We start from the raw sequence: 27,486 nt of genomic DNA, 5'->3' as shown, positions 1-27,486 counted from the left end.
TAAGTTAAAATTAATTTAGAAAATTAATAACAATCAACACTAATTAATTCAAAAATAATTAACTTAGACAATAATAAACTCAAAAAAATTAATAATAATCAATATATAATAAGTCAATAAGTAACTCAAAAAATTAACAAGTTAAAATTAACTCAGAGAATTAACAACAATCAACACTAATTAACTCAGAAAATAATTAACTTATACAATAATAAAATCAAAAATATTAACAACAATCAACAATAAGTCAATAATCAATTTAGAAAATTAATAAGATAAGATTAACTCCGAGAATTAACAACAATCAACACTAATTTACTCAGAAAATTACTTCAGACAACAATAAACTTAAAAAAATTAATAACAATTAACTCAGAAAATTAACAAGCTAATTATAACTACTCAGAGAATTAACAACAATTAATACTAATTAACTCAGAAAATAATAAACTCAGACAATAATAAACTTAAAGAAATTAGCAACAATCGATAATAAGTCAATAATTAACACAGAATAAATTTAATAAGCTAAGATTAACTCAGAGAATTAACAACAATAACACTAAAATTAACTCAAAAAATAATTAACTCAAACAATAATAAACTCAGAAAATTACAATAAACCAAAATACCATCAACACAGAACAAACCATAAATTACACCCTAGCTAACCTAAAATTATTTAATTTCTAATTAGTATCAATCCCTAATCACACACTTCATTAAAAAATTTAATCAAGAATTTAACAAAAAAAAAACTTAATAAAATCCTAAACAAACAAAAAAATCTGGAAAAAAAAACAAAAATTATAGAAAAATTACTTCTAATGGCACTACAAGAAATTCGTCAGATACCATCGGATTAACTGGTGAATTTACCAAAAAAAATCAGTCGGTAATGTATTTACTATTGGAATAAATCTAACTATATAAATTTTTACCGGATAATTTTTTCGTCCGCCGATAATTGTAACATCCTACCACACAGAGTTTTACATCTAGGACGTAAATAAGGGGTAACGAGGCACTACGACCTCTAAAAGTAAAAATACTTATATGTGTGGCAAGAGCAATATAACTAGGAGCCTTCAAAAAAACGGTATGATAAAAATAAAAATGGAGGTACAACGCTCATGGTTAATGATAAGATGGAAAGCTTATACAGAAAATCAAGAGACAGATATATACAAGATTCTAACCGGTAAATATAATCAAGCTCTAAACTCGACCTGCGAAGCAAAGGCCGGCCAAAGTATACATATACATATAAAGAATACTCTAAACCCAAGCTACAAACCTTTTTCTCCAAGTCAACCTCTAGGAGGGACAAAATATAATATATACAAGGTGGAGAATCTATATACATGTGTAAACATAAATAAAATACAACCCTGAGTCCCAAGAGTTCTTTGCTTTCACAGACTCTAGAATGTTCAGTGCGGTGCTGCCCGACCTGCATCTGAAAAATAACATGTATGGAATGAGAACCGGAGGTTCTCAGCATGGTAAAGGTGCCCGCATAGTTAATATAAAAGGTCTCGGAAAACGCAAAGGCAATCCTAGAATTTCGACACTCAGATATAAAGCTTAGAGTTAAAGTTTAAAACCATAATACAAGGTGGGCTATCTAAGGTTCTTAAATCTAACTCAATTTTACTTATTTCACTACTACAAAAATAGAAGATAGCGGCGGACAATTAACAGCTATTTTGACAATCGCCGCTATATGATGGTTTTCCAGAGGTTTTAGTGGTGAACGCTGGAAAAGCAGCTAATCTACCTTTTCTTTGGTGACATTTCAATCTCCCCTTCCCTTAGTCTCATTTTTTCATGTGTTACCACTTTGACGCCGCTACCATCAGACACACCTTTTTCCCTCTTTCCTCTCTTTGGAAAAATATTCTCAAACCAAGCTAACCCTAACCTTCTTCCATGAGGTACCATCGGTGATAGATTCCAGCCTCCGTCACCTCCAACCTTCATCGACGCACCCATCGCAGGTTCAGATCTGTTCTAGGTACTTTTCCACGTCTGCTTCTTCTGATTCAGATCCTCTGCCAAAGCTCCATGTTGGACGAGCCTTTCGTCTTTGGAGCTGCAGATTCAGACTCCGCGCCTCTATTCTAGCTTTTGCTTGCTATTGGTGCCTCTTTTCTTCTGCTCTGCTCATTACTTCTAGATTGTTCTTTTTGGTTTGATTTATTCTGAACTTTCTTTCTATGCACTTTGAAATTGGTCTTGCACATTTTTTGTACCCAGTAATTGCTTTGCTTCATCGATGGTATGTCTTGTTTGCTTTTCAAATTTAATTTTGCTGCCTGCTGACAATGACATGGGTATTGTACAATTTATTGATTTGTTATTTTCTTAGATATGTTGTACTGGCACTTGATAAACTTGTTCTCCACCATGAGGGTGTTGAGATATTATACTCATTAAAACAAAGGTAGATTTCATTACTTGCTTTCTCTAATTTGATGGTGTTTACCTATGTGGGATTGTGTCGTGTTTGCTTTTCAAATTTAATTTTGCCCATGCTCCAAGTTGTAACAATAATGAACATTATTGGTATGCTAGAGGCCTAAGGTATTTTATTAATTTTTTCATGATTGTGCTTGTAAGAGGATCATTTGATTTCAAACTACAGTCAAGTAAGTGCAATCATGTAATTAGAATTAATGTGCCTTAGGATAACTTAGTTATTTTTATGATGGATATGAGAATATTAAGTCATGATTAGCCTTTGCATCCAATGTGAATGGTCCCAATTGAACCTTCTTTACAAGTCAGGTTCTTTCTAGCTGATAAATGTTGTTTTTCTCTTGGGAAGTTGCTTATGACGAGTATTTGGAGTCAATGTGAACTCAAACTTCATTTGTTGCTATTGGATAAGTTTCTATTATGTAATCTTAGTTGCTCTATTCTTGAAAAATCTACACTGAGCATGTAAAATGGATGATTTACAGGAGAGGTTGAAGAAAAAGCAGCAAGAAAAAGAACACAAAAAGAAACAAAGCCCATCTTTTACTTTTCTTTATTTTTGATTAATTCAGTTTAATTGTAGCTGTTTAGAGTTAAGGATTTTGATTCAGATTTTGTTTATATATTTGATTAATTTTGATTCAGATTATACTTTATGTTTAACTGGGTTAAGAGAATACCTCAACAGAATGTTAATTGTGAGAACATGACACTATGAAAGGTCTTATTATTTGGTATTGAGATAAATCATATTTGGAGGATGAGGAGTTGATGGCTATTTCCACACATTCCTGCCTACCTTTTTTCGTGGTTATCTTAGCTGTACCTAACAGTGTTTATTTAATATTTTTTTCATTGTCATTGATACACACTTAGCTTAGATGAATGCTTTCTCTTTTGTCAGATAATAAATTCAGCGGAAAGCGATATAGTTATTGATTATTGGTAAGCTGTCAAATGCTTGTTCAGTATAAGTTTTTGCATTCATCTTCCTATCCATTAACCCATCTTTTGAATCTTTTAATATTTCTATTTGCTATGTGCTATATAGTTATGTGAAATGTACATCAACCTCTCTGCAAGCATTGGCATCATTTTGAAAATTATATCCCATGCATCGCCCGGAAGAAATAAGCCGTTGTATTAAAAAATGCACTGCATATATTGAAAGCGTTCAAGCTTGGATGGTTCATGGTTTGCTGCTCCCCTTTTGGAAACCACTATTTTCAAGTTTTTTCTATTGATTTGATAGTCGATTTATGCATGTTGTGGTTTCGCTCTCTTACTTTTAGCATGAATGGAACTTTGTTAGTTTAGCAAACCTCTAAACCACCTAAATCTACTTAACAGATATGGTTCATGGGGAGTTTGCTTCACCTATGCCACATGATTTGGGATAAATGGGTTGATTGCTGCTGGAAAGAATTACAGTGATTCTCCAGCCATCCGTAAAGCTTGTGAATTTTTGCTGTCTAAGCAGCTTTCAAATGGTGGCTGGAGAGAGGGTTATTTGTCTTTGAAGGTTATAGAAGGCTTAGAGAAGGGATGTTAAATCTATGGCCTTCTTTTACTTTAATGGATTAAGCCTTTAATACCCAACTTCAAAATTGATTTCTATTTGAACTGTGCAGTGGAAAATTTAAGAGGTAATTTCGTTTTGTCTCATAAAATTTAGAAAACAGAACAACAAAAGAAATGAAGAAGTTGACACAGTCATGTATCCTGGTTCAGTTACCTTCAATGCAACCTACATCTAGTCTCCACCACAACTGTGGTGGAATTTTCACTATTGTCAAAGTATTACACACTAATACATTATAGACATTTAGTAACATTTATCTCTTAATATTTATTAAAATGTTAGTAATTATAACAAAATTACATTTTAAGTAACATTTATGCTAAAATGCTACCAAATACATTTAATTTTTTTAAAAATGTTACCTATTCCTAATCATTTATTCACATTCACAGGAACAAGTAAAACTCCTTGGTCATTAAATCAAAATCTCTCACTCCTCACATTCAAATCTCGCTCACGCTGTGATCTAATCACTTATTCCTTCGCGCGTTTGCTTTGATCTCGATCTCGCTGGATTTCAATCCCAATCTCGCTCTTGCTCTCACTCGATTCTCGATCTCTCTCGCTCTCGCTTGATCTCGATTCTCGATATCTCTCCGGTGAGACTGCAACCTTTGAATTTGTTGCTGATCTGCTCTCCTAAGTCATTGTTGCCTCTGTGATCATTGCTGCTCCTCTGTCCTCTTCATTGTAAGTGTCTCTGCTTTCTGCTCCCAGTCATTGTCACCATTGCTCTGTAGGTAGGTCATCCTTCCATCCTCAATGAGTTCATTTATGTTATAAATTCGTGGCCAATCCCTAATTTAGTGCTTTTTTATTACGGAATATGTTAATATATCAATTGATTTTGATTACTGTATTTGTTAATTTTTGTAAATTTTGATTACTGTAGTTGATTTTCAGGAAATTAAATTCCCTATGTTTAGCACTATGAAATTCAGACAAATTTTAGTTATCGACTTCATCATTTCACTTCGGAACCAGAATAGTGCATTAGCAGTTAAAGGACATTAAAACCCAATTGAATGTATTTCTCACTAATTAATTGTATTTCTCACTCAACTGATTGAAACTTCTCATGATCTGCAGTTGAAATTACTCATTTCAATCTGAATGCATGATGTTGAAGCTTCTTATTGCAGATTGAAGAAGAGAAACTTCAATTACACAAGTAACTTTTCTTATCTTTCACTGAATTGGTTTTTTCATTTGGCTTTTCAATTATAGCTAAAAATTATAGTTAAAGATTTTCATTGTTATGAAAATGAATACATATGTTGTATTTGACAATGAATCTAAATTTTTTTAGTATAATTTTATTTATAAAAGTTCTTTGAGTTTTTGAGAGTTAATTTAAGGTGTTTGAAGAAATGCCTCAAAAAACTTTGTGCATTTGGGAGTGCATTTATGAAAGTTCCTACCTTGGCTATTTCAGGTACAAACATTTTGTTGTGATTTGTTTGCCTCACCGGGTAATCTTCAACTACAGCAAGGCATTCCAGTTATTTTCAAGTGGTTAATCTATAATCAATTTAAATTTGTTGCTTCTAAAGGAATCAAACTTGGAGGGATTGGGAGTGTGCGAGGCTATGGTAAACGAGCAATAGGGTCTGGAAGATCTTGTCCACTTCCTTTGGTAAGCGATAGCTTTATAAGCAACCATTTAAACAAGAAAAATTTTTTAATTTCTTTACCTAAAGATCTATGGTATTTGTATCCATTATAAAAACATAGTTGCTGCTTTAGTTATAGATTCTTATACACTAATTCTTTAATAATGCTTTCAAAACTTCATATCCTTTATCTTCCCTTTAGATACTTAAATAATGTTAATAATCTATTACTGGATTCTGGAGAGAGGCCTTGAGTTAGATGACATTTGGATTCTTGATTTTTGAAATTATGACGAGTATGATTTTAAAAACTGTACCTCTTCTACCACATCAAGATGATAAGAATTTATTGGTTGCATGATAGTAATGCTTACATTTATTAGTTGTATCTGTGTTCAGATGTACTTTTGTAGAATTGATTTAGTTAGAACTAATTTTGAATTAGAGTGATTTGTATTTGATAGTTTCTTTTCTCCCAGAATCAATTAATTATGGAAGTTATATAAAGTTCTTTTGAGTTTTTGCATAATCTTCTATTGATAATAATTTTTTAAGTTTACTTTGCTCACCAAAACTGTGCATTTAAAGCCTGCTCACTTTTCTATATTTATTCATCTCTTAATTTGCTACTCAAATCAAATTACTTGAGACTCAAACAATGGTTATTTCCATCATTTAAATAGAGTTATTTATCTAGGGGAGATCAGAACATAGAAGAACATGGCTTGGTTGTGATGATCACTTTGATAGAAGTGAATACATATCTTTTGTTTGTAGCACATATCTACCCCATTGATATGGTATGTTTCTACTGCTACTTCTAAGCATTAGGTATGCCATTGCTACCACTTTTGAGATAAAAGAATGCAACAATCTTCTTGGAACGTGGCTTAGGATGATGGAGTAGAAGTCTGGCATGGCGCACTAGGACTACGACAACTGGGGATAGCAGCGACACACTGTAAACTTGAGCCTATGGTTGCCAATTTCGTCAAGGTTTTATGCAGCCAGGAGATATACAGGTATAAACACTGCCTTTTATGAGTTTCTGCTACTGCTGTTTAGAAATAATCGGATATTGAAATCAGGTATGCGCTGATGGAGATGGGTTACGACTCACCAGACATTCCCATAGGGATGGTTACAGCTTCACTTGAAAAGATGTATGCAATTTGGCAATATTTTTTTCCCTGATTATTTCTGTCAAGTACTTTAAATGAGACTGACAAAAGAGGTACATCAGGTGAGGAAGCACTGTTGGAGTTCATAGAGAAGGTTAAGTCATCGAAGGAGAAGGAGTAGAATGGACCAAAGGCTGAGGCTGTCTGGCCAGATATTAGCCAAAGATGGTTCACTATGATGCACTCCACTAGGCCTTTCTTTTTCAGAGATTAACAAGAGATTGTAGAACATGTAAGCCTAATGGTAATTTGCTTTAAATTATTCACTTGTGTTAACGATGATTCCATATTTTTTGATATATTTTAGCTCAACTTGGATGGATTTCGTCACATAAACTCACACTTAAGCACCAAAATAGCATACTTTTGTGTTATCTCCCTAATTTGGACATAAATGTGAAAACATGCGTTTTTGTGTTTAAATTAAGTAATTTAATTCCACTTTTATGCTATTCGATGTCGTGATATATTTTGTGAGTGATTTCAGGTCATTTTGGCAAGATTGGCTAAGAAAAAGTGGAAGAAAGCATGTACAAGGGAGAACACATGAAGAAAACAAGGAAAAGCACACACAGACAAGTATGCGTGCGCACCAGTACGCGTGCGTACGCACAAGAAGGAATTTGTATGTGTGCGTGCGCACAACCTTCTGTGCGTATGCACAGGTGGACATTCAGCAATGTGTGCGTACGCACAGAGGACCCTGCACGTGATTTCATTAATGAAACACGTGTTGCGCAATTTCTGAAGGCTTTTGGCCCATTTTGGAAGGCTTGAAGGCTGAATTTGGATGCTATATGAAGGAGATATCAACACATATTAACACATTAGCTTACATTAGGTTTAGTTTTAGTTTTTCATTAGTTAGGAAGCTTCCATAGGAGTAGGACTAGGAGTAGAGTAGAATTGCTCTATTAGGGTTTCATTTTCATCTCCATTTTAGCATTCTATAGCAAGCTTTAATTTTGGATTTTTCTCATCTTTTGTAAGTACTCTCAATTTCCTCTTTAATTTCACTATTTTTACTTTCATTTCCTTTTGGTTCAAGTTACCTTGTTCATATTTGCAATTTTGAGTTTCTTGAAGTTTTGATTGATGAATTTAATGTTTTATGCTCTCTTTATGTTTGATTGCTTGTTTATATTTAGTTTTGTGGATAGTTGGTTATAGTTTTCCATTTTCCTTTGCAATTCCCCATGTTTTACTTTTATGCACACAAGGTGTTTGTGAAAATGCCAACCTTAGATTTTGAGTAGATTTTCATACCTTGGCTTGGGATTTGAGTTCCTAGGATACTAAAGTCATAATGTTCAATATTTAGTGGTAATTCTTGGGTAGTTAGTTGACTCTTGTTTCCATTGACGCTAGCTTTTTATCAACTAGTTTGGTAAGTTAGCTAGGACTTATGGATTAAGGTCAATTCTGCTTGCTTGACTTACTCCTCGATGTTAGGGGTTAACTAGGTGAGATTGACTCATCATAATTATCATAGTTGTGGTTATGGCGATGATAGGATTTCTTGGACTCTCATTCCCAAGTCAAGGCTCTTTATTGCATTGATAGAATTTTCACTAGTTTTGATCTCATTTTCTCTTTACTTGCATTAATTCCAATTTTGATCATCTCTTAGTTCTTTTATTGCTTAGTTCTTTTAATCTTTAGTTCCTTGATTTCAAAAACCCCCTTTTGCCTCTACAACCAAAAGAGTAACACTTCCAATTGCATCCTAGGGAGAACGACCCAAGGTTGAAAGACTCTCGGTTAATTATTGATTTGAAAATTAAACTTTGATTGAGAGGATCCATTGCCGATTTGGACTATGCTACTGATGAAGTAATTCTTATTTTGATAAAATTCCGAATTGGCATAATCCTCTCTATCAAGTTTTTGGCGTCGTTGTCGGGAATGCAATCGAGTGCTATCTTTAGGTTGTTGTAAATATGTTGATAGTGTAAATATCTTACTTTTTGGTTATTTGTTTGTTTTTGTTAATATCTAGGTGTTTGTTTTTCTTGTTTGTCGATGTCTTTTGTTTTTATTCCCTACTTTCTCTATGAGCTATCACCCTTGTTGCTTGGAGCTTGGTTGTGAGTATTTTGTAGGGTATGATGAATTCAAGTTTGGATTGCTTCATGAAGTGGGATAATCAATTTAGGGAGGAACCAATTGCGTATGAGCAACACTCATGGCAAACACCTCCCTCATACTACAACGAGCCAAACTCTCCCCTATGTGAATACCAAATCTAAAGATATGAAAGATACCCCCTACATGACCCCCAACCACCAAACTTTCAAGTACTACACCCTCCACCTCCATGGAATCAAGATACTTATACACCTTACCATCAACCATATGAACCACCATATTCTTACACACTATATGAACCCTCCCCTATGTGAATACCAAATCCAAAGATATGAAAGATACCCCCTACATGACCCCCAACCACCAAACCTTCAAGTACTACATCCTCCACCTCCATGGAATCAAGATACTTATACACCTTACCATTAACCATATGAACCACCATATCCTTACACACCACCTCAATACCCTTACCCACATAATGCACAGTCCAACTTTACAACCTTTCTTCCAAACTTTGAACCTTCTCTTCCATCAAATTGTGAAGTTCTCCAACCTTTGTCCCAAGAAAAACAAGACCTTTAAGCATTCTTCCAAGAGCAAGAAGGGTTCCGAAAGAAGCAAGGAGAGTTCATTGCTACCATAGCCGAAGCGGTCAATCGCTTGGCCTCACTACACTCAACTACTCAAGACATCCCCCTTGAAGAAAGCAGAAGATCAACTAAGGAGTGTAGAGAAGAGGGGAACATGGAGTCTCAAGGAAAGGAAGAGGAGCTAAGGCTTGAATCACAAGAGGAGGAAGATAGAACTAGTGAACCGGAAGAGTTGAATGGAAAATTGTGGGAGTTTGATCAAGAAGTAGATTGCATCATTAATGATGTTTTGCCCACCTTGGTCAACCCCCTCAATCCTTGGTCACCCCCCTTAATGATCTTGAGGACACCTTCCCCTTGGAGTTTGAGATAGAAAGGGAAGAGCTAGAAAAGAGTGGTGAGGAAGAGGTGATCATCCAAGAAGTGGAGGCATACATGCAAGAGTTTACAAGAGTGACTCTGATCCAAGGGCAATATGAGTAGGTAACAATCTCTTCCATGAGCTTCATAGGCCCATACCAATATGCTCTCTTGGAAACAGACCACCAACTTAAAGTGCTTCTTAGAGTGTTAAATGGTGAAGGAATGGGTATTGGTTACCAAAGGAATTCAAGGTATAAATGGTGCAAGGTCCACTTGGGAGGATTCCAAGATTCGAGTGGGTGCTCAAAAGGTGCTTGGAGAGGTTGTTTATCCAAGGGTACAAGTGAAAGTCAACAAGAGGATGATAGAGAAACCAAAGTGTGGGATCCGGGCATACAACTCTACTACCAACAATTTTGGATTCCAATTTCTTGCTTGAGGTTGCTTGAGAGCTTAATGTACTTCGTTTGGGATCCCGGAGGATTTTTGAAGAGCAAGCATGGTTGGTGACTCAAGGATGGATGGAAGCACAAGCCTCCTTGATGTGAGCTTCGACCAAGAGTCCAACTTGAGGACTTTAAACCAAAGTGCTAGGTGGGAGACACCCCACCATGGTAATATCCTTTCAACCCCTCTTTCTTTTAGCTTTTGTTTATTGAATTTTGTCTCTTTGATTAGCATAGTTTGATTGTATTCTAGGCTTGAATTAGTTGCATTTTATGTTTGATCATGTGTTTTTGATGAATGATATGTTTTGGACTTGAAAAACTTTGATTGATATTGTTCACACCCTGGTTCGAGCCATCCGATCCGGGATGTTCAGTAATAAAGAGACCGACCTCTTCAGGTCAGGCTATCCGACCTCTTCTCAGAAGAGGTCGGTCAAATCGACAGAAAGGCCCAGTAAAGGGCCCAAATAGAGGAACACGATCCAAATCCAAAGGCAGTCCAAGCCTATAGAGATAAGGGCGGTTCCCTTGAAGATAAGCTGACCTCAACTCAAAGATAAAGATAAGATAACTAACTTATCTTATCTAACAAGGTCACTCTACAACCATTATAAATACACTAGAGCACCCAGGTATAACTCATACTCTGATTCTACTAAAAACCTATTTAATACCCATGCCAACTTAAGCATCGGAGTCTCTTGCAGGTACCCCCCACCCTCTGGTGACCAAGGATCAGAAGTATAGCCAGTCCAACAAGTCAGACCCGACCGCCCCGGCCGCTACCCACCAGCCGGACCCGTCATCTCCGACCAGTATAGAAGATCTCGTCCAAGATCGACCTATAGTTTCAGGTAACCCTCGGAACATTGGCGCCGTTGCCGGGGAACCTGGAAGTCATCCCATCACCATGTTGGACGACCATGACAACGACCACGATTCAGATCTAGAGGATAGAACACCGCACAAAAATGCAGACATGACGCCGAAAGATACCTCGGAATCTAATGGAGACAAAAACTCATCAAATCTGGGAGTAATAGAAGCACTTCAAGATCGTTTAAAGCAACTTGAAAAAGAAAGCCAGCATCAACGAGAAGTTGGCAAGGATCTACAAAGAGAGGTAAGGCGACGTCGAGAATTAGAAGATAAACTCCTACAACTCGAAGCCAATCTCAAAGCAAAAGCTACCCGGACCACCCCTGAAGACAATTCACGCAAAGATCAAGATCCATTCACTAGGGAAATTATGAAAACTAAAATTCCTAAGGACTTCAAACTCCCGGATATGACTTTGTATGATGGCACTACAGATCCCAACCATCACCTCAGCAACTTCAGAAGTAGAACGTACCTCACCGACGCCTCGGATGCCGTTCGCTGCAAAGCTTTTCCAACGACTCTCACGAAGACAGCAATCAGATGGTTCGACAACCTACCTCCAAAGTCCATCTCAAGCTTTGATGACCTAGCCAAAAAATTTCTGGCCAGATTCTCCATCCAAAAAGACAAGGCTAAGCACGCTCCCAGTCTACTAGGGATCAAGCAAGGAGATCGGAAAAGTCTTCGCAACTACATGGAAAGATTCAACAAAATATGCCTAGATATACAAAGCTTGCCAACAGAGGCCGCCATCATGGGCCTCATCAATGGCCTACGAGAGGGACATTTTAGCCAATCTATATCAAAGAAATACCCCACATCTTTAGATGAAGTACAAGAGCGAGTGGAGAAATACATCAACATGGAAGAAAACTCTCGGTTAGGAGAAACCTTAAAGTCTGGATTCCCCTACCGAGATACAGATAAAGAGTCCAACAAGAAGGAAGATCGACAAGGGGAAAAAATTAAAAAATATCATAATTACACCCCCTTCGGGTGTCTCTTGTGGATGTGTACAAAGAAGTCTGCCACACAGAAAAAATACTACCAGCTCGACCACTCAAATAGACCAAGGGAGCTCCGCCGACATCTTATTCAAAACTACCTTCGACAAGCTCGGCTTAGAAGAAAAGGAGCTTAGAGCATACCCGAACAGCCTGTTCGGACTGGGAGATACCCTAGTACAACCACTGGGATACGTGTCACTACATACAACCTTCGGAAAAGGGAACTAATCCAGAACACTCAAGATAGACTACATCGTGGTCGATGTGAGCTCAGCCTACAATGCCTTAATAGGTCAGACAACACTAAATCAACTCGGCGCAATAGTCTTAAATCCACATCTATGCATGAAATTCCCAACTACAGAAGGGATAGCTACGATAAAAGCAGATCAAAAGATGGCACGCCGCTGTTATAACGAAAGTCTAAACCTCAGAGGCAGAGGAGAATAGTTCCATACAATTGAGCTTCGGGGAGTTCAGAGACGAGAAGAACTCCGTCCACAGCCCGAAGGTGAAGTAGAGAAAGTTCAGATCGGAGACACCTCGGACAAAACAACTAATATTGGCACGATCCTAGAAGGAGACGCAAAAGAATTACTAGTACAGTTCTTACGAGATAATGTCGATCTCTTTGCATGGAAAGCTGCAGACATGCCAGGCATAGACCCCAAGCTAATGTGTCACAAGTTGGCGGTCTATCCAGGATCTCGGCCGGTACAGCAGAAACGAAGAAAACTTGGGCCAGAATGATCCCAAGCTGTGGAAGAACAGGTACAAGCACTACTGGAGGCAGGATTCATAAGAGAAGTCAAGTACCCACTATGGCTAGCCAACGTCGTCTTGGTGAAAAAATCAAATGGAAAGTGGCGAATGTGCACCGACTACACCGATCTCAACAAAGCCTGCCCAAAAGATCCTTATCCGCTCCCAAGTATCGACGCTCTGGTGGATGCCTCATCCAGATATAAATACCTCTCGTTTATGGATGCATATTCTGGATACAATCAAATCCCCATGTATCCACCAGATCAAGAAAAGACCTCGTTTTTAACACCAAAAGTAAATTACTGCTACATTGTGATGCCTTTTGGTCTCAAGAATGCGGGAGCTACTTATCAAAGGCTAATGAATAAAGTCTTTTTAGATCATATCGGAAAAATCATGGAAGTCTACGTAGACGATATGTTAATAAAGACACAAAGTGAAAAGACATTATTGTTCGACCTGGCCCAAGTGTTCGACACTATAAGGAAGCATGACATGCGACTCAATCCGGCAAAATGCACCTTTGCAGTAGAAGCAGGCAAATTCTTAGGTTTTATGCTCACATAAAGAGGAATTGAGGCAAATTCGGATAAATGCCAGGCCATACTCAACATGAAGAGCCCAACTTGTATCAGAGAGATACAATAACTCAACGGGAGATTGGCAGCCTTATCCAGATTCTTAGCAGGATCAGCGATAAGATCTCTCCCCTTCTATGCTACTTTAAGGAAAGGAAAGAAGTTCGAATGGATAATAGAGTGCGAGCAAGCCTTCCAGAATTTCAAAAGTTTCCTGGGACGACCACCTATCCTAACTCGACCACGAGAGGGAGAGCCACTAGTATTATACCTTGCGGTAGGAAGTCGGGCAGTAGCTTCAGCATTGGTTCGAGAGGACGACAAAGGGCAACAACCTGTATACTTCATTAGTAAAGCGCTGTAGGGATCCGAGCTGAACTACCAAAAAATAGAAAAGTTTGCCTATACTCTCATACTGACATCTCAACGACTTCGCCCGTACTTCCAGGCTCACACCATTAAAGTTCGGACCAACCAGCCCATAAAAGGAATATTGCAGAAAACAGATCTAGCAGGCAGAATTTTACAATGGGCAGTCGAGTTATCCGAGTTCGACCTCTAATATGAAATTTGGATAGCCATCAAGTCACAGTACTTAGCCGACTTTATTGCAGAATTCACAGATACCCTGAAAACCCCATAGAATAGAATCTCTACATGGACGGTTCCTCAAATAAGACTGGAAGCAGCGCAGGTGTGATAATCGAAAGCAACAAAGGAACCCAAGTTGAACTTTTCCTCAAATTTAGGTTCCCGGCCTCAAACAGCCAGGAGGAATATGAAGCGTTACTAGCTGGTTTGAAGCTGGCTAAGGAGGTTGGAGCTCAAAAACTCAACATCTTCAGCGATTCACAAGTAGTCACCTCACAAATAACAGGAAGCTACCAAGCCAAAGATCCCACCATGAAAAAGTATTTGGATAAAACTAAGGAACAGCTCGGACAACTCGGGGAATATAAGATCTGCCACATACCCCACGAACAAAATGCCCGAGCTGACGCACTCTCAAAACTAGCCAACACCAAACCAGGGGGCAACAATAGAAGCCTCATCCAGGAAATGCTATAGAACCCGTCAATCTCGGAAGAGGAAAAAGTCCTAGCCGTAACAGGTCAGGATCAAGAATGGATGACCCCCATAATTAACTACCTTAAAACAGAAACACTCCCCGCAGATGAAAAGGAGGCAAAGAGGTTAAAACGGGAGGCTCAGTACTACACTATCATAAACAACACCCTATATAAAAGAGGGATTTCAATACCACTATTAAAATATGTGCCAACCTCTAACACATGGGAAGTTTTAGAGGAAGTACACAATGGCATTTGTGGTAATCATCTTGGAGCACAAGCTCTCACCAAAAAAGTACTCCGGGCGGGATTTTATTGGCCAACTCTACAAAAGGAAGCTACAGAGTTTGTAAGGACATGCTCACCATGCCAGAAACATGCCAACTTTCACATCGCCCCGCCAGAAGAGCTCATCAGCGTAACCTCACCTTGGCCATTGGCAAAATGGGGACTCGATCTTCTCGGACCCTTCCCCCAGGGATCGGGACAAGTTAAATTCCTCATAGTAGGGGTAGACTATTTCACAAAATGGATCGAGGCAGAGCCCCTAGCCAACGCCACTGCTCAAAGAAGCCGGAAATTCCTATATAGGAACATTGTCACAAGGTTCGGGGTTTCATACTCCATCACCACAGACAATGACACTCAATTCATAGACGCAGGCTTCAGAAAATTAGTAGCCAACTTGAACATAAAGCACCAGTTCACCTCCGTCGAACATCCTCAAGCCAACGGACAAGCCGAAGCTGCCAACAAAGTCATATTGGCTGGGTTAAAACGGAGATTACAAGACGCAAAAGGAGCTTGGGCTGAAGAGCTTCCACAAGTCCAATGGGCATATCGAATGACGCCACATTCCACCACAAAGGAATCACCCTTCCGATTAGCATACGGAATGGAAGCAATGATCCCAGTAGAGATCGAGGAAGGGTCGCCTAGAGTGGTTTATTACAATGAAGAAGCCAACTCCCAACTTCAAAAGGAAGAGCTCGACCTACTTCCTGAAATCCAAGAAAGAGCTCGGATCAGGGAAGAAGTACTAAAACGTCGAATGGCTTCCAGATATAATTAAAAGGTAGTGCCAAGAGGTTTTGCTGAGAATGATCTCATCCTGATCCAAAACGATATTGGAACAACTCGACCCGGAGAAGGAAAGCTAGTAGCAAACTGGAAAGGACCCTACCGAGTCATAGAAGTACTTGGGAAGGGCTACTACAGACTATCCGAACTCGACGGATGAGAGCTTCCCAGATCATGGCACACCTGCAACCTAAGAAGGTACTATAGCTAGAGAAGGTAAAAGATCTCATCATAGGATGCACTCTTTTTCCTGAAAAGGTTTTTTAATGAGGCACCAAGTTGAGATCCAAAAATTGTCCGACTCAAAAGGATAAAAGCTCTATATGTACATATTTTCATTTTCTTTTAAATAAAATATATTAGACGTTCTACAAAGTTTTCAAGATGCATTAATCTGAAACATTCATCGTCCGATTATAAAGCGACAGATTGGCAAAAAGTGAAAAACAAATTCACTGCACAATCACGATAAAGACCAACAGAGATGAAAACCAGATTCATCTAAAGGTCGACTAAATGAGGATTTAACCCACCTTCTACAAATCGGCAAAGATGAAAACAGAATAATGCAAGAAGTTATCGAAAGTGATCCGGAGAAAGGACCTGATGAGGTCCTGATGGATTGCTAAATAATAACTTAAATAACTGGCCGACGTTAAGAAGTCGGACCAAGTCAAACCAAGTTATAAGTAAACCCTGGAAAGAGGTCTGGCCAACCCTATAAAAGAGGATTACTTTAACTTAGAAGGGCCCGACATGACAAAGTCGGCCCAAAACATAAAGTTATAGAAGTAATCCCTGAAAGAGACCTGAACAAGGTCCAAGAAAGAGGATTACAAAAATAACTTAGAAGGGTCCGACATGACAAAGTCGGCCCAAAACATAAGGTTATAGAAGTAATCCCTGAAAGAGACCTGAACAAGGTCCAAGAAAGAGGATTACAAAAATAACTTAGAAGGGCCCGACATGACAAAGTCGGCCCAAAATATAAAGTTATAGAAGTAATCCCTGAAAGAGGCCTGAACAAGGTCCAAGAAAGAGGATTACAAAAATAACTTAGAAAGGCCCGACATGACAAAGTCGGCCCAAAACATAAAGTTATAGAAGTAATCCCTGAAAGAGACTTGAACAAGGTCCAAGAAAGAGGATTACAAAAATAACTTAGAAGGGCCCGACATGACGAAGTCGGCCCGCAAATTATAAGTAATCCCTGAAAGAGACTTAAACAAAGTCCAAGAAAGAGGATTACAAAATAATTTGACCCCACATGGCGAAGTCGGTCAACATGAGGAAAGGCCCAACATGACAAAGTCGGCGCAAAACATAAAGTTATAAAGTAATCCCTGAAAGAGACCTGTACAAGGTCCAAAAAAGAGGATTACAAAAATAACTTAGAAGACACTAACATTCTCAAAAACCTAGAAAGGTGCCAAGACAAGCGCAAACAAGCATAATATTATAACCAGCTCCAGAGGCCATCAAAGTCAGCCCCAAAAGCACGAAAGCTACTTGTTGTTTTTCAAAATAAAAGTTGCTAAACAAGCAACTAAGAAAAGTATCAACAGTCACCAAAACATCATTTACATAATAAAAGAGTTTAAAAGCCCACAAGCCGGGCTATCTGCACAATCAAGATAAAGAGTTCAGTTAAATATCAGAAGCCTTCTCAATAGCATCAATACGGGGTGAAGGAGGGCGAGTCTGAATAGGCACAGCATCCACGGTCCCATCATCTCGATTCAGGATTTGACAATTCGGATCGGATACGGGATGACCGACCTCAGCCGAAGGAACTATAGAAGTGGACACTTTGACAGCAGGTGCAGGGGGAGGTTCGACATCATCATCATCCGGGTCGTCAGGAACAATCTTACCATCCCTCACAATATTGTCCAGGCTGAAGAGAGAAAGGTCGACCTCGGGAGCCAGAATTCGAACCTGCTCCTTTAGGTTCTCGTAAGCAGCATTCACGCTGCCAACAAGATGACCTTGGAGCTCGGAGTAATCAGCTCGAGCAGACTCCAATTCCTCCCTCAGACGCATCACCTCCCGATAGGATATAACATAGCTGTCTTTATGCCTCAATGCCGTGTCCTCGGCCAACCTCACAGAAGCCGCTAAAGCAAGGGAGCTAGCCTTCTCATTCTTCAGCTCCTTCCAGTTTGGACACTTTCACCTCAAGCTCCTCCTTCAAGCCTTTCATCCGATTAAACTCCTATTTAGCCTCTTCCATGAAGGCTTTGGTCGCATGAAGAGGAAGATTTTGAGTAGTTCGGTACAGGACAGCCCCCATATGTGCCATTTTAACACTACTTCGAGTTATAAAGTCCAAATGGCGAAGGAGCGATACATCATCTATAGGGAGGACACCATAAGGACCGATTTGTTGATCAACAAATTCCACCGCATCGAAGTCAGGAGCATCAAGGTTAAAAGGCTCAATTGTTTTTTGTTTCTTGTTGAGAGGAGCACCAGAAGTAGTGGCAGAAGTCTGTGGAGGGTCGGCCAGACGAACCCGAGGAGTGGGGATCACCTTCTTCAGCCCAGGAGAATTCGGCACGGGCGGCTTCACCAGAACTTGAGAAGATCCCCCTCCTGTCGCCTTGGCCGAGATATTTTGAGCAGCAGCAGCCTCCTTGCCTTTTTGAAGGCCTTCATGGAATCATTGTTCTTAGACATCTCTGAAAATACAGAATCAACCACAATAAGGGGTTACAATCACAGAAAGAGAAAGCAAAGCTAAGAAACAAGTATAGAAACAAGTCAGATAGTACCCAAAGCAGTTCGAACCAGGGACGGGTCACTCAAAAACTTTTTTGTATCAAGATGGGGTGGCTCCCCCTATAAATCTTCAAGAACAATTACAAAAGCCCGCTCAACCTCGTCAAGCATCTCCCATGTATAACGAGACACTCTCACATCCTTTTGCCATTCTAGAGGAAAAGCAGGCTCGTCATTCTCATCAAGAAAAAAGGGGTGGACCCCCTCAACAGCACGGACTCTAAAGAAATAATTCTTAAAGTCCTTAAAAGATTCATCGTACATGGAAAAAACTTTATGCCTCTGGGCAGACCTAAAAGAAACCCAGGAAGCCTTCTTTTTAGAAGAAGCTCCAGGCTTGGCAGAAACAAAAAGATAGAGGAGAAGAGTATGAGAAGGTGTTACGCCTAACTCTCGGCAAAGCAGCTGAAAGATCTTGATAAAACCCCAGGAATTTGGATGAAGCTGGGATAGGGCAATGTTACACGACCACAACAAATCGGTCTCGAAAGCAGTAAAAGGAAAAGTAATGTCCAACTGGCTGAAGAAATATTCATAGGCATAAAAGAAAGGACGCTCTCCCTCGACCGAAGTAGGAAAATAAATCCTCTCGTCAGAGTCGGGCGCTACAAGCTCATAGTCCCTCTCCCGGGCACCGCCACCACAAACTCTATGACGTTTCCTCAGCTCTACACAAAACCCAGCATCCACCACAGAGACACACATCAAGACAAGGGAGTCCAGCCAATCGGACATCCCTTCGGAAACTTTAGAAGACATCTCTACAATGTTATTGCGAGAAGACATGGCCAAACTAGTCCTACAAACAAGAAAAGAAGATTGGATAACTAAAAAAGATCCTGGACGAAATCAGAATAACTCGGCTAATATAACCTAGTACAGAACAAGCAGCAAAAGGAAATCCCAAGACCCATACCAAAAAGATCCAGGGGCATCCTTTGGAGGCAGTTAACAGGACAAGGATTCAGGAAAACAGGCATACATCTCGACACAAGAAAACAACAAAACCTCTCTGTTCTATAACCAAAACGACACCTCGAAGGCAACGAGCCACAAATCAAACACGGCCATCCAAACGAGCTACCTCCCAGACTCACCATCCCAGTTCAAAATAAAAAACGAAGGCAGATAGCAGCAAAATGTTCAGGAGAAGTAGTCATCAAAGAGGCACCCTAAGCAAACAAAGAAAATCTTAACAAGCGACGAGGAAAACTATCAACAGGGCAAAAGTCAAGCTATTATTTTGAAAACTACCATTATTGCAAGATACAGTCTTTTCAAAAGAACAAGCCAGAAGCAACAGTAGAACATGCAAAATCCTAGGAAGCATCAACAGAAACACTAGGGGTATACGCAAAAACAAAAAAGGCAAAACCAGAAAAAAATACGCCACAGTAACAAGCAAGCACAAGGTTACAAAAAGGATCAAGCTTTTCCAAACGTACATTCAAAATCAAGGCATTATCAGAAAAAAGGATGAGAACAAGAACCAACCTGAACAAAGGAAGAAGTTTTCGAAGAAGATCGAAGACGTAGAACAGAACTGCCTTTTGAGCGAGAAGAAACACCAAGAAATCACCAAGTGACGTCGCAGGGAAGAAAGGTGAAAACTACAAACTCCAGGAAACAGAAAGGGAGAAAGAAAGGGGAAGTTACAAGTAAAAACGGAGAAGAGAAACCGTTTCTGTGTGTAAAGGTTCAAAATAAAAGGGAAACGGAGCATTAAAAGCTAATTAATGAGGGTATTAAACCCTTGCGCCTTCCCAAGAACAGAGCGCTAATACGAAGCGCGCGCTTTTAGAGGAAAACGTTCCACATTAAAAAAGGTTCTACAAAAGGAATCGACAAAATGCTCGAGTTCAACTTCACTATAGAAAGTTCGAAGTCAAAGACTCGACCTCAAAGCAGAAGACCGAGCTCAAGCAGGGGCAATGTTCACACCCTGGTTCGAGCCATCCGATCCGGGATGTTCAGTAATAAAGCGACCGACCTCTTCAGGTCAGGCTATCCAACCTCTTCTCAGAAGAGATCGGTCAAATCGACAGAAAGGCCCAGTAAAGGGCCCAAATAGAGGAACACGACCCAAATCCAAAGGCAGTCCAAGCCTATAGAGATAAGGGCGGTTCTCTTGAAGATAAGCTGACCTCAACTCAAAGATAAAGATAAGATAAGATAACTAACTTATCTTATCTAACAAGGTCACTCTACAACCATTATAAATACACTGGAGCACCCAGGTATAACTCATACTCTGATTCTACTAAAAACCTGTTTAATACCCATGCTAACTTAAGCATCGGAGTCTCTTGCAGGTACCCCCCACCCTCTGGTGACCAAGGATAAGAAGTGCAGCCAGTCCAACAAGTCGGACACGACCGCCACGGCCTCTACCCACCAGCCGGACCCGTCATCTCCGACCAGTATAGAAGATCTCGTCCGAGATCGACCTACAGTTTCAGGTAACCCTCGGAACAGATATCATGGTTGGTGCCTTAGAGGCTTTAAAAATATTGCAGAAACAGAGTTCTGTGTGTGCGCACAGCCTTGTGCATACGCACACTTCCCCTGTTTTTCTCCATCTGTGTGTGCGCACCGATGTGTGCGTACACACACTTGGTTGCATGCGTTCTGTTCGCAGCGCTCACACCCTCTATGCACGCGCACCCCACCACATTTTCATTTTGTGCGTGCGCACACATGGTCATTTTGCCTTATTCAAAAAAAAGGGGGAGAAGAAGAGAAAAGTGTTATGTGCGTCCGCATAGGCCTGTGCGCATGCACGGGTCTTGAGACCCCCTCTGCCAGCAGCGCTCGCACGTCTTGTGCATATGAACGCCCCTCCCCCCCCCACCAGTTTCTTCCACTCCTCACCCCTTTTCTTCTTTCCTTCTTTCTTCTTCCACCCCCGCCGCCGGAACCACCGCCGCCACCACATTTCTCTCTCTCTTCCCATTTCTTCTCTCTTCTTCTTCTTCTTTTCCTTCTTCTTCCTTTTATTTCTTCTTTATTCTTTCTTTTTTCTTCTCTCTTTCTTCTCCTCTCCGGCGAAGTTCCATCGCCGTGAGCCTCTCAGTGGCTATCACAAGTGCCACTGTTGCCTTTCCTTTTCTTTTCTATTCTTCATCTTTTCAATTTTATTATTTTAATCTTCTTTGTTATGTTTATTTGCTTGTTTAATTTTTGTTTTCTTTATTTAACTTTGGTTATTTCGTTTAAGTTTGCTTAATTATTGGTTTGTTGCATTGCAAGTGTTTAATTTTTGATTTATGGGTTGTTGATGTTTGAATCTTTGTTCGAATTTGTTGAATATGTGCACTGCATACCATGTGTTTGTTTAAATGCTTGAATGAATTTTTTTTTGGTTAATTCATATGTTGTCATGACCATATGTGTTAGACTATATCCTTGTTTGGCATTCTAATCGAGTATTGTGCACTCTTGGATTGAAATTTCAATGATGTACTTGTTGTTTAATGCTTTAAGTGGCTAGCACCAAATTGATATGAACATTGACATTTGATTTCTTATTTGGTGCAATTTTTAACAAGTGCATATTGAATTTAGTGAATTGAATGGAATTTCTTGTTCATCATGGTTTTTAAGTCAATATAACCACATCACAAGGTCCTTGTTTCTTGTTAATGCTCTGCATTTTATTTGAGTTGAGTTGACTTGGTTCCTATCAAGACTTGTCACTTTTTATAACAAACACCTTAATCATGTGATTATTTGATTATTCCTAAGGATGAATAAGTAATTTTCGTTTCATCATTGCATTGGTTATTATTTGTTGTGCTATTTTATAACAATTTTACTCTTTCACTTGCACAACTTCAATATCCAATAATTCCTACATTCAATTCACTCTTGTTGTAGTTGCCTAAGTTTGCATATGCTTAAATGTTGCTCATCCATTACTTGCATCTTAGGCCATTTAGTTGAGAAACTCATGCTTATTTTTTCATCGTGCGGATGCCATTTTAACCGGCCATTGTGTGTATTCTAACCGCGCGCATAATTGGAATACACACATGGCTCATCATTTTCATCATTCCACACCACTATGCAAAATTCCTCAATTAGATACTTATTTACTCTCTCCTTTACCCTTTTGTGCTACTTGCCCTATGATTCCTAATTATACTTTATTCATTCTTTTTTAGGATGAGACATGAAGGCAAGAAGCCAGGAGAGGAGGAGGAAACCGAGGGTGGAGATGCCGAGAATACATTGGACGTGGCGGTTTCCACACAACCCAAGCCCCACATCTGCCAACCTAAGGTGGAGCACTCGAGAGACATTCTCCCCGGATCATGTTCGTGCACGGAGGACCGTGCAATGCTTAAGTGTGGGGGAGGATTCACCACTTTTGGGGCATAAACTCTCTTTTCCGAACACTTGGCACTTTATTTTTGTTTTCTTTTATTATATTTTTTTTGTAGATATTTAGAGTGTTTCCGATTGTTGCATTGCATTTTCTTTTGGTATATATATCTTAGTTTAATTCTATTTATTGCATTTTTTCATTTTTAGTTGGTATATATTTTATATATGTTACATTTTTTGCATATTTTGCTTAGTATATATTTTATAGATAGAAATTGTGATTGGATGATGTGAATAGTATAGTACCTAGTTCAATCTTGTCCTAATTGTTCACGTTAGTTTTTGGTTGTTGAAAATTAGGAAAAGAATTAGGAAATTTTGAACTTTGCATCCATCATAACATACATACATATAGAAAATAATTTTGGTGAAAAACAACAAAAATTTTCAGGAATTTTGTTTCAAGGGTATTCTATTGAATTGATTTGAAAAATTGTTTTTTAAACTTGCTTGAATGATTTTTTATGGAACATAGAAGAGGAAAGAACAAATACCTTGTGAGTTTTTGAGCTTGAATGAGTGGTTACACCTTTTAACCATTAATTTTGTTCATTGTGTGCTATATCTCTTCTATGATTGTAATCTTGGTTTTGCTTGATTCTTTATGTCCAATATTTGATGTTTTGATTGCATTTAGCATGATTGAGGCCATCTTTGATTAAAGCTTACTTAACCCATATGGCCTACCCTTTGCATCTACAATTGTTAACCCCTTTGAGCCTTATTTACCCGCATTGTTTTAATATTACCACATCACAATCCTAAGTGGAAAACCATACTTTACCTTGGATTGTATCCTTGATTAGCTTAAGTTGAGGTGTGTGTGTCATTTAAGTGTGGGAGAAATTTTTGGGAAGCATTGGTAGAGAAAAATTTTATTTTGGGTAATTATTGAAAAATTTGGGAAAATGGGTACACATTCATGTATCACTTTGCTTTAACCATATGCATTTGTTGTAAAAAAGAAAAATAAATAGAAAAGAAAAAAAATAAAATGAAAAAAAATAGTAATAAGATGGGAAAAAAGTTATCCCAAAGAAAAAAATTTGGAATAAGAAATGCATATGTATTTTGAATAGAAACTAAGGCATGAATGTGTGTGAAAAGAGATAATGGGTGGCTAGAATGCATTTTTGTGATTAGATTGATATAGGTTGAGTTGGATACTTAAGCTAATCAAAGATTTAATCTTTTAGTCCATTTAGCCATATATTCATCTTACCCTTACCCCAACCCCATTACAACCTTCTAAAAACCTCATGATACTTGCATACATGCATCAAATACTTGTTGATTGTTAGATGAAAAGCAATTTCTTGAGAGCATGATTAGAGAAGACTTGAGTGATTAAACCCTAAACACCGAGCATTGAGAGTGTATACACACCTAGTGAGGGTTCGATCACTCAATTCTATGTTTCCACTTTTCTTATCATGCATTCTTGCAAGTTGTTTCTTTTGGATGAGTTGAATCAATTATTTAGGTTTTTGATTGCATTAAGCTACTTCTTTGCTTGGCCCTATATGTTTATACTCCTGCTTGGAAATTTGACTGTTTGTTTTTACCAAATCAATAGGATACTATAGATAGATAGATAGACATAGATAGTAAATAGTATACTTGCATACATATAGATAGTTGCATTCAATAAGTTGATTACCCCTTTGATTATTATTCTTGTTTGGTTTAGCATGAGGATATGTTATTGTTTAAGTGTGAAAAAATTGATGAGTCCATATTTTTCGATATATTTTAGCTCAACTTGGATAGATTTCGTCACATAAACTCACACTTAAGCATCAAAATAGCATACTTTGTGTTATTACCTAATTTGGACATAAATGTGAAAACATGTGTTTTTGTGTTTAAATTGAGTAATTTAATTCCACTTTTATGCCATTCGATGCCATGATTGTGAGTGATTTCAGGTCATTTTGGCAAGATTGGCTAAGCAAAAGTGGAAGAAAGCATGTACAAGGGAGAACACATGAAGAAAATAAGGAAAAGCACACACAGACAAGTGTGTGTGCGCATAAGTACGTGTGCGTACGCACAAGAAGGAATTTATATGTGTGCGTGCACACAACCCTCTGTGCGTACGCACAGGACTTTGCACGTGATTTCATTAATGAAACACATGCTGCGCGATTTCTGAAGGCTTTTGGCCCATTTTGGAAGGCTTGAAGGCTGAATTTGGATGCTATATGAAGGGGATATCAACACATATCAACACATTAGCTTACATTAGGTTTAGTTTTAGTTTTTCATTAGTTAGGAAGCTTCCATAGGAGTAGGAGTAGGAGGAGAGTAGAATTGCTCTCTTAGGGTTTCATTTTCATCTCCATTGTAGCATTCTATAGCAAGCTTTAATTTTGGATTTTGCTCATCTTTTGTAAGTACTCTCACTTTCCTCTTTAATTTCACTACTTTACTTTTATTTCCTTTTGGTTCAAGTTACCTTGTTCATATTTACAGTTTTGAGTTTCTTGAAGTTTTGATTGATGAATTTAATGTTTTATGCTCTCTTTATGTTTGATTGCTTGTTTATATTTGGTTTTGTGAATAGTTAGTTATAGTTTTCTATTTTTCTTTGCAATTTTTCATGTTTTACTTTTATGCACAAAAGGTGTTTGTGAAAATTTCAACCTTATATTTTGAGTAGATTTTCACACATTGGCTTGGGATTTGAGTTCCTAGGATACTAGAGTCATAATGTCTGACATTTAGTGGTAATTCTAGGGTAGTTAGTTGACTCTTGTTTCTATTGACGCTAGCTTTTTATCAACTAGTTTGGTAAGTTAGCTAGGATTTATGGATTAAGGTCAATTATGCTTGCTTGACTTACTCCTCGATGTTAGGGGTTAACTAGGCGAGATTGACTCATCATAATTATCATAGTTATGGTTATGGCGATAATAGAATTCCTTGGACTCTCATTCCCAAGTCAAGGCTCTTTATTGCATTGATAGCATTTTCACTAGTTTTGATCTTATTTTCTCTTTACTTGAATTAATTCCAATTTTGATCATCTCTTAGTTCTTTTAATCTTTAGTTCTTTGATTTCAAAAACCCCTTTTTGCCTCTACAACCGAAAGAGTAACACTTCTAATTTTATCCTAGGGAGAACGACCCGAGGTTGAAAGACTTTCGGTTAATTATTGATTTGAAAATTACACTTTGATTGAGAGGATCCATTGCCGATTGGACTATACTACCGACGAAGTAATTCTTATTTTGCTAAAATTCTGAATTGGCATAATATTCTCTATTAGTTAATCACTCTTATCTTCTTAGGATGCAGACCTGGAGGGTGTTAGGGACATAACTGTGGCTTCTCACCTGATAGGAGATATGAGTGGCTCTACCATTGATATTTGATTATCATGTATCTATGTTTTTGAATCTCTTCATTTAGTTGCTGACGTTAAACTTATTAATCTGTGGTATAGATACTAACTATCATGGTGGACAATATTGAGAAAATATTGGAGAGAGGTGATCGAATTGAGCTTCTTGTCGATAAGACCGCTACAATGCAAGACAACGCATTTCACTTTAGGAAACAATCAAAGCGCCTTCGAAGAGCTCTTTGGATGAAAATTTTTAAACTCCTGTGAGTTTAATTTCTTTCATATGCTTCATATTATAGTAATTTATAAAGTATACGAATTCCAAAATCAGTAAATCTTAAGGTAGAGGGCACCTTTTCCTTTTCCTGGAATTCTTGTCTTGATTGTATGTGTCTTTGGTCTTCAACAGGAAGTTATTGACTTGCTTGATTGTTCTCTTACTTTACCTTATTATCATTGCTTGTTGTGGAGGCATCACTCTACCATCATGCAGATCCTAGTTGACGGTTCGACAGTTCTCAAAATAAATCATATCAATGTATGAATCGGAGTATTCCAAATTCGAACTTATGAGCTTGAGCAGGAAAATTGAGAGTCTAAAAACAGTTACGTATTTGTTGGCATATGTTTTTTCTCATTGTTGTATTATAAAAATTAAAAATACAAGCTGGAGCCTGATGAAGTTCTATGCCATTATTGTGAGCTACCCATTTGTAAATGTGGATTATTGTAATCTTTTATCTAGGTTTAAATTCTTTTAACTTTATATTTTAATTTGTATACGCTATGGCCTTTTTCAGTGCTTTTGCAGTTTGATTAATTGGTGAGAATATGCTACTTGGTGGAAGTTAAGTATGAGAAGAAGGAAGCAGTAATGGACACCACAGAGTGAAAAGACTAACATTTTGTGATGGTGAAATTAAAGACCATGTGTTTTGGCTGAAGCTCCTTCAAGTTTAGAAAGAAGTTTGGAACCATTGGTCAGGCATTAAATATTTGTTCTCTTATGTGATTGGTAAAATATTTGTATCACTTTTTCTTTTTTTTTTTATATGGAATGTTCATAGAGTTTAAGTTCTATAAGTATTTTTTTTCTTTTCTTATTTTATTTGCATCACGAAGCAAACTTGTACAACGATTATTGATTAATCAAAGAGGCTATTCATTTTGTGAATTTGTGAATTTAATGAAATATTTCATGTTGTAGTAATTATTTTTAGTATATTTATATTGTGTA

General features: G+C 38.2%; 1 protein-coding gene across 19 annotated transcripts; it reads left to right on the top strand.

Moving 5' to 3' along the window:
- On the top strand, positions 4,429-27,233 carry LOC107609913. 19 transcript variants are annotated; one of them, XR_002351327.1, is made up of 9 exons: positions 4,432-4,753; positions 5,206-5,234; positions 5,499-5,699; positions 6,374-6,476; positions 6,571-6,698; positions 6,765-6,839; positions 6,920-7,089; positions 26,349-26,512; positions 27,061-27,233. XR_002351327.1 is itself a non-coding variant. In XM_016311970.2 (8 exons), exons 1-6 carry the CDS (start codon positions 5,471-5,473, stop codon positions 6,921-6,923), a joined length of 423 nt encoding a protein of 140 aa, XP_016167456.1. In that variant the 5' UTR covers positions 5,339-5,470; the 3' UTR covers positions 6,924-7,089; positions 26,349-26,512; positions 27,061-27,233. The 19 variants fall into 19 exon arrangements, 3 of the variants coding, with proteins under 3 accessions (XP_016167456.1, XP_020963241.1, XP_020963242.1); XR_002351326.1 differs by having other exon boundaries at positions 5,193-5,234; XR_002351329.1 differs by having other exon boundaries at positions 4,432-4,803; positions 5,193-5,234; positions 6,384-6,476.

Source organism: Arachis ipaensis, chromosome B07, assembly GCF_000816755.2.
Source record: "Arachis ipaensis cultivar K30076 chromosome B07, Araip1.1, whole genome shotgun sequence".
Lineage (NCBI taxonomy): Eukaryota > Viridiplantae > Streptophyta > Magnoliopsida > Fabales > Fabaceae > Arachis > Arachis ipaensis.
This window is presented reverse-complemented; position numbering and strand designations above follow the sequence as displayed.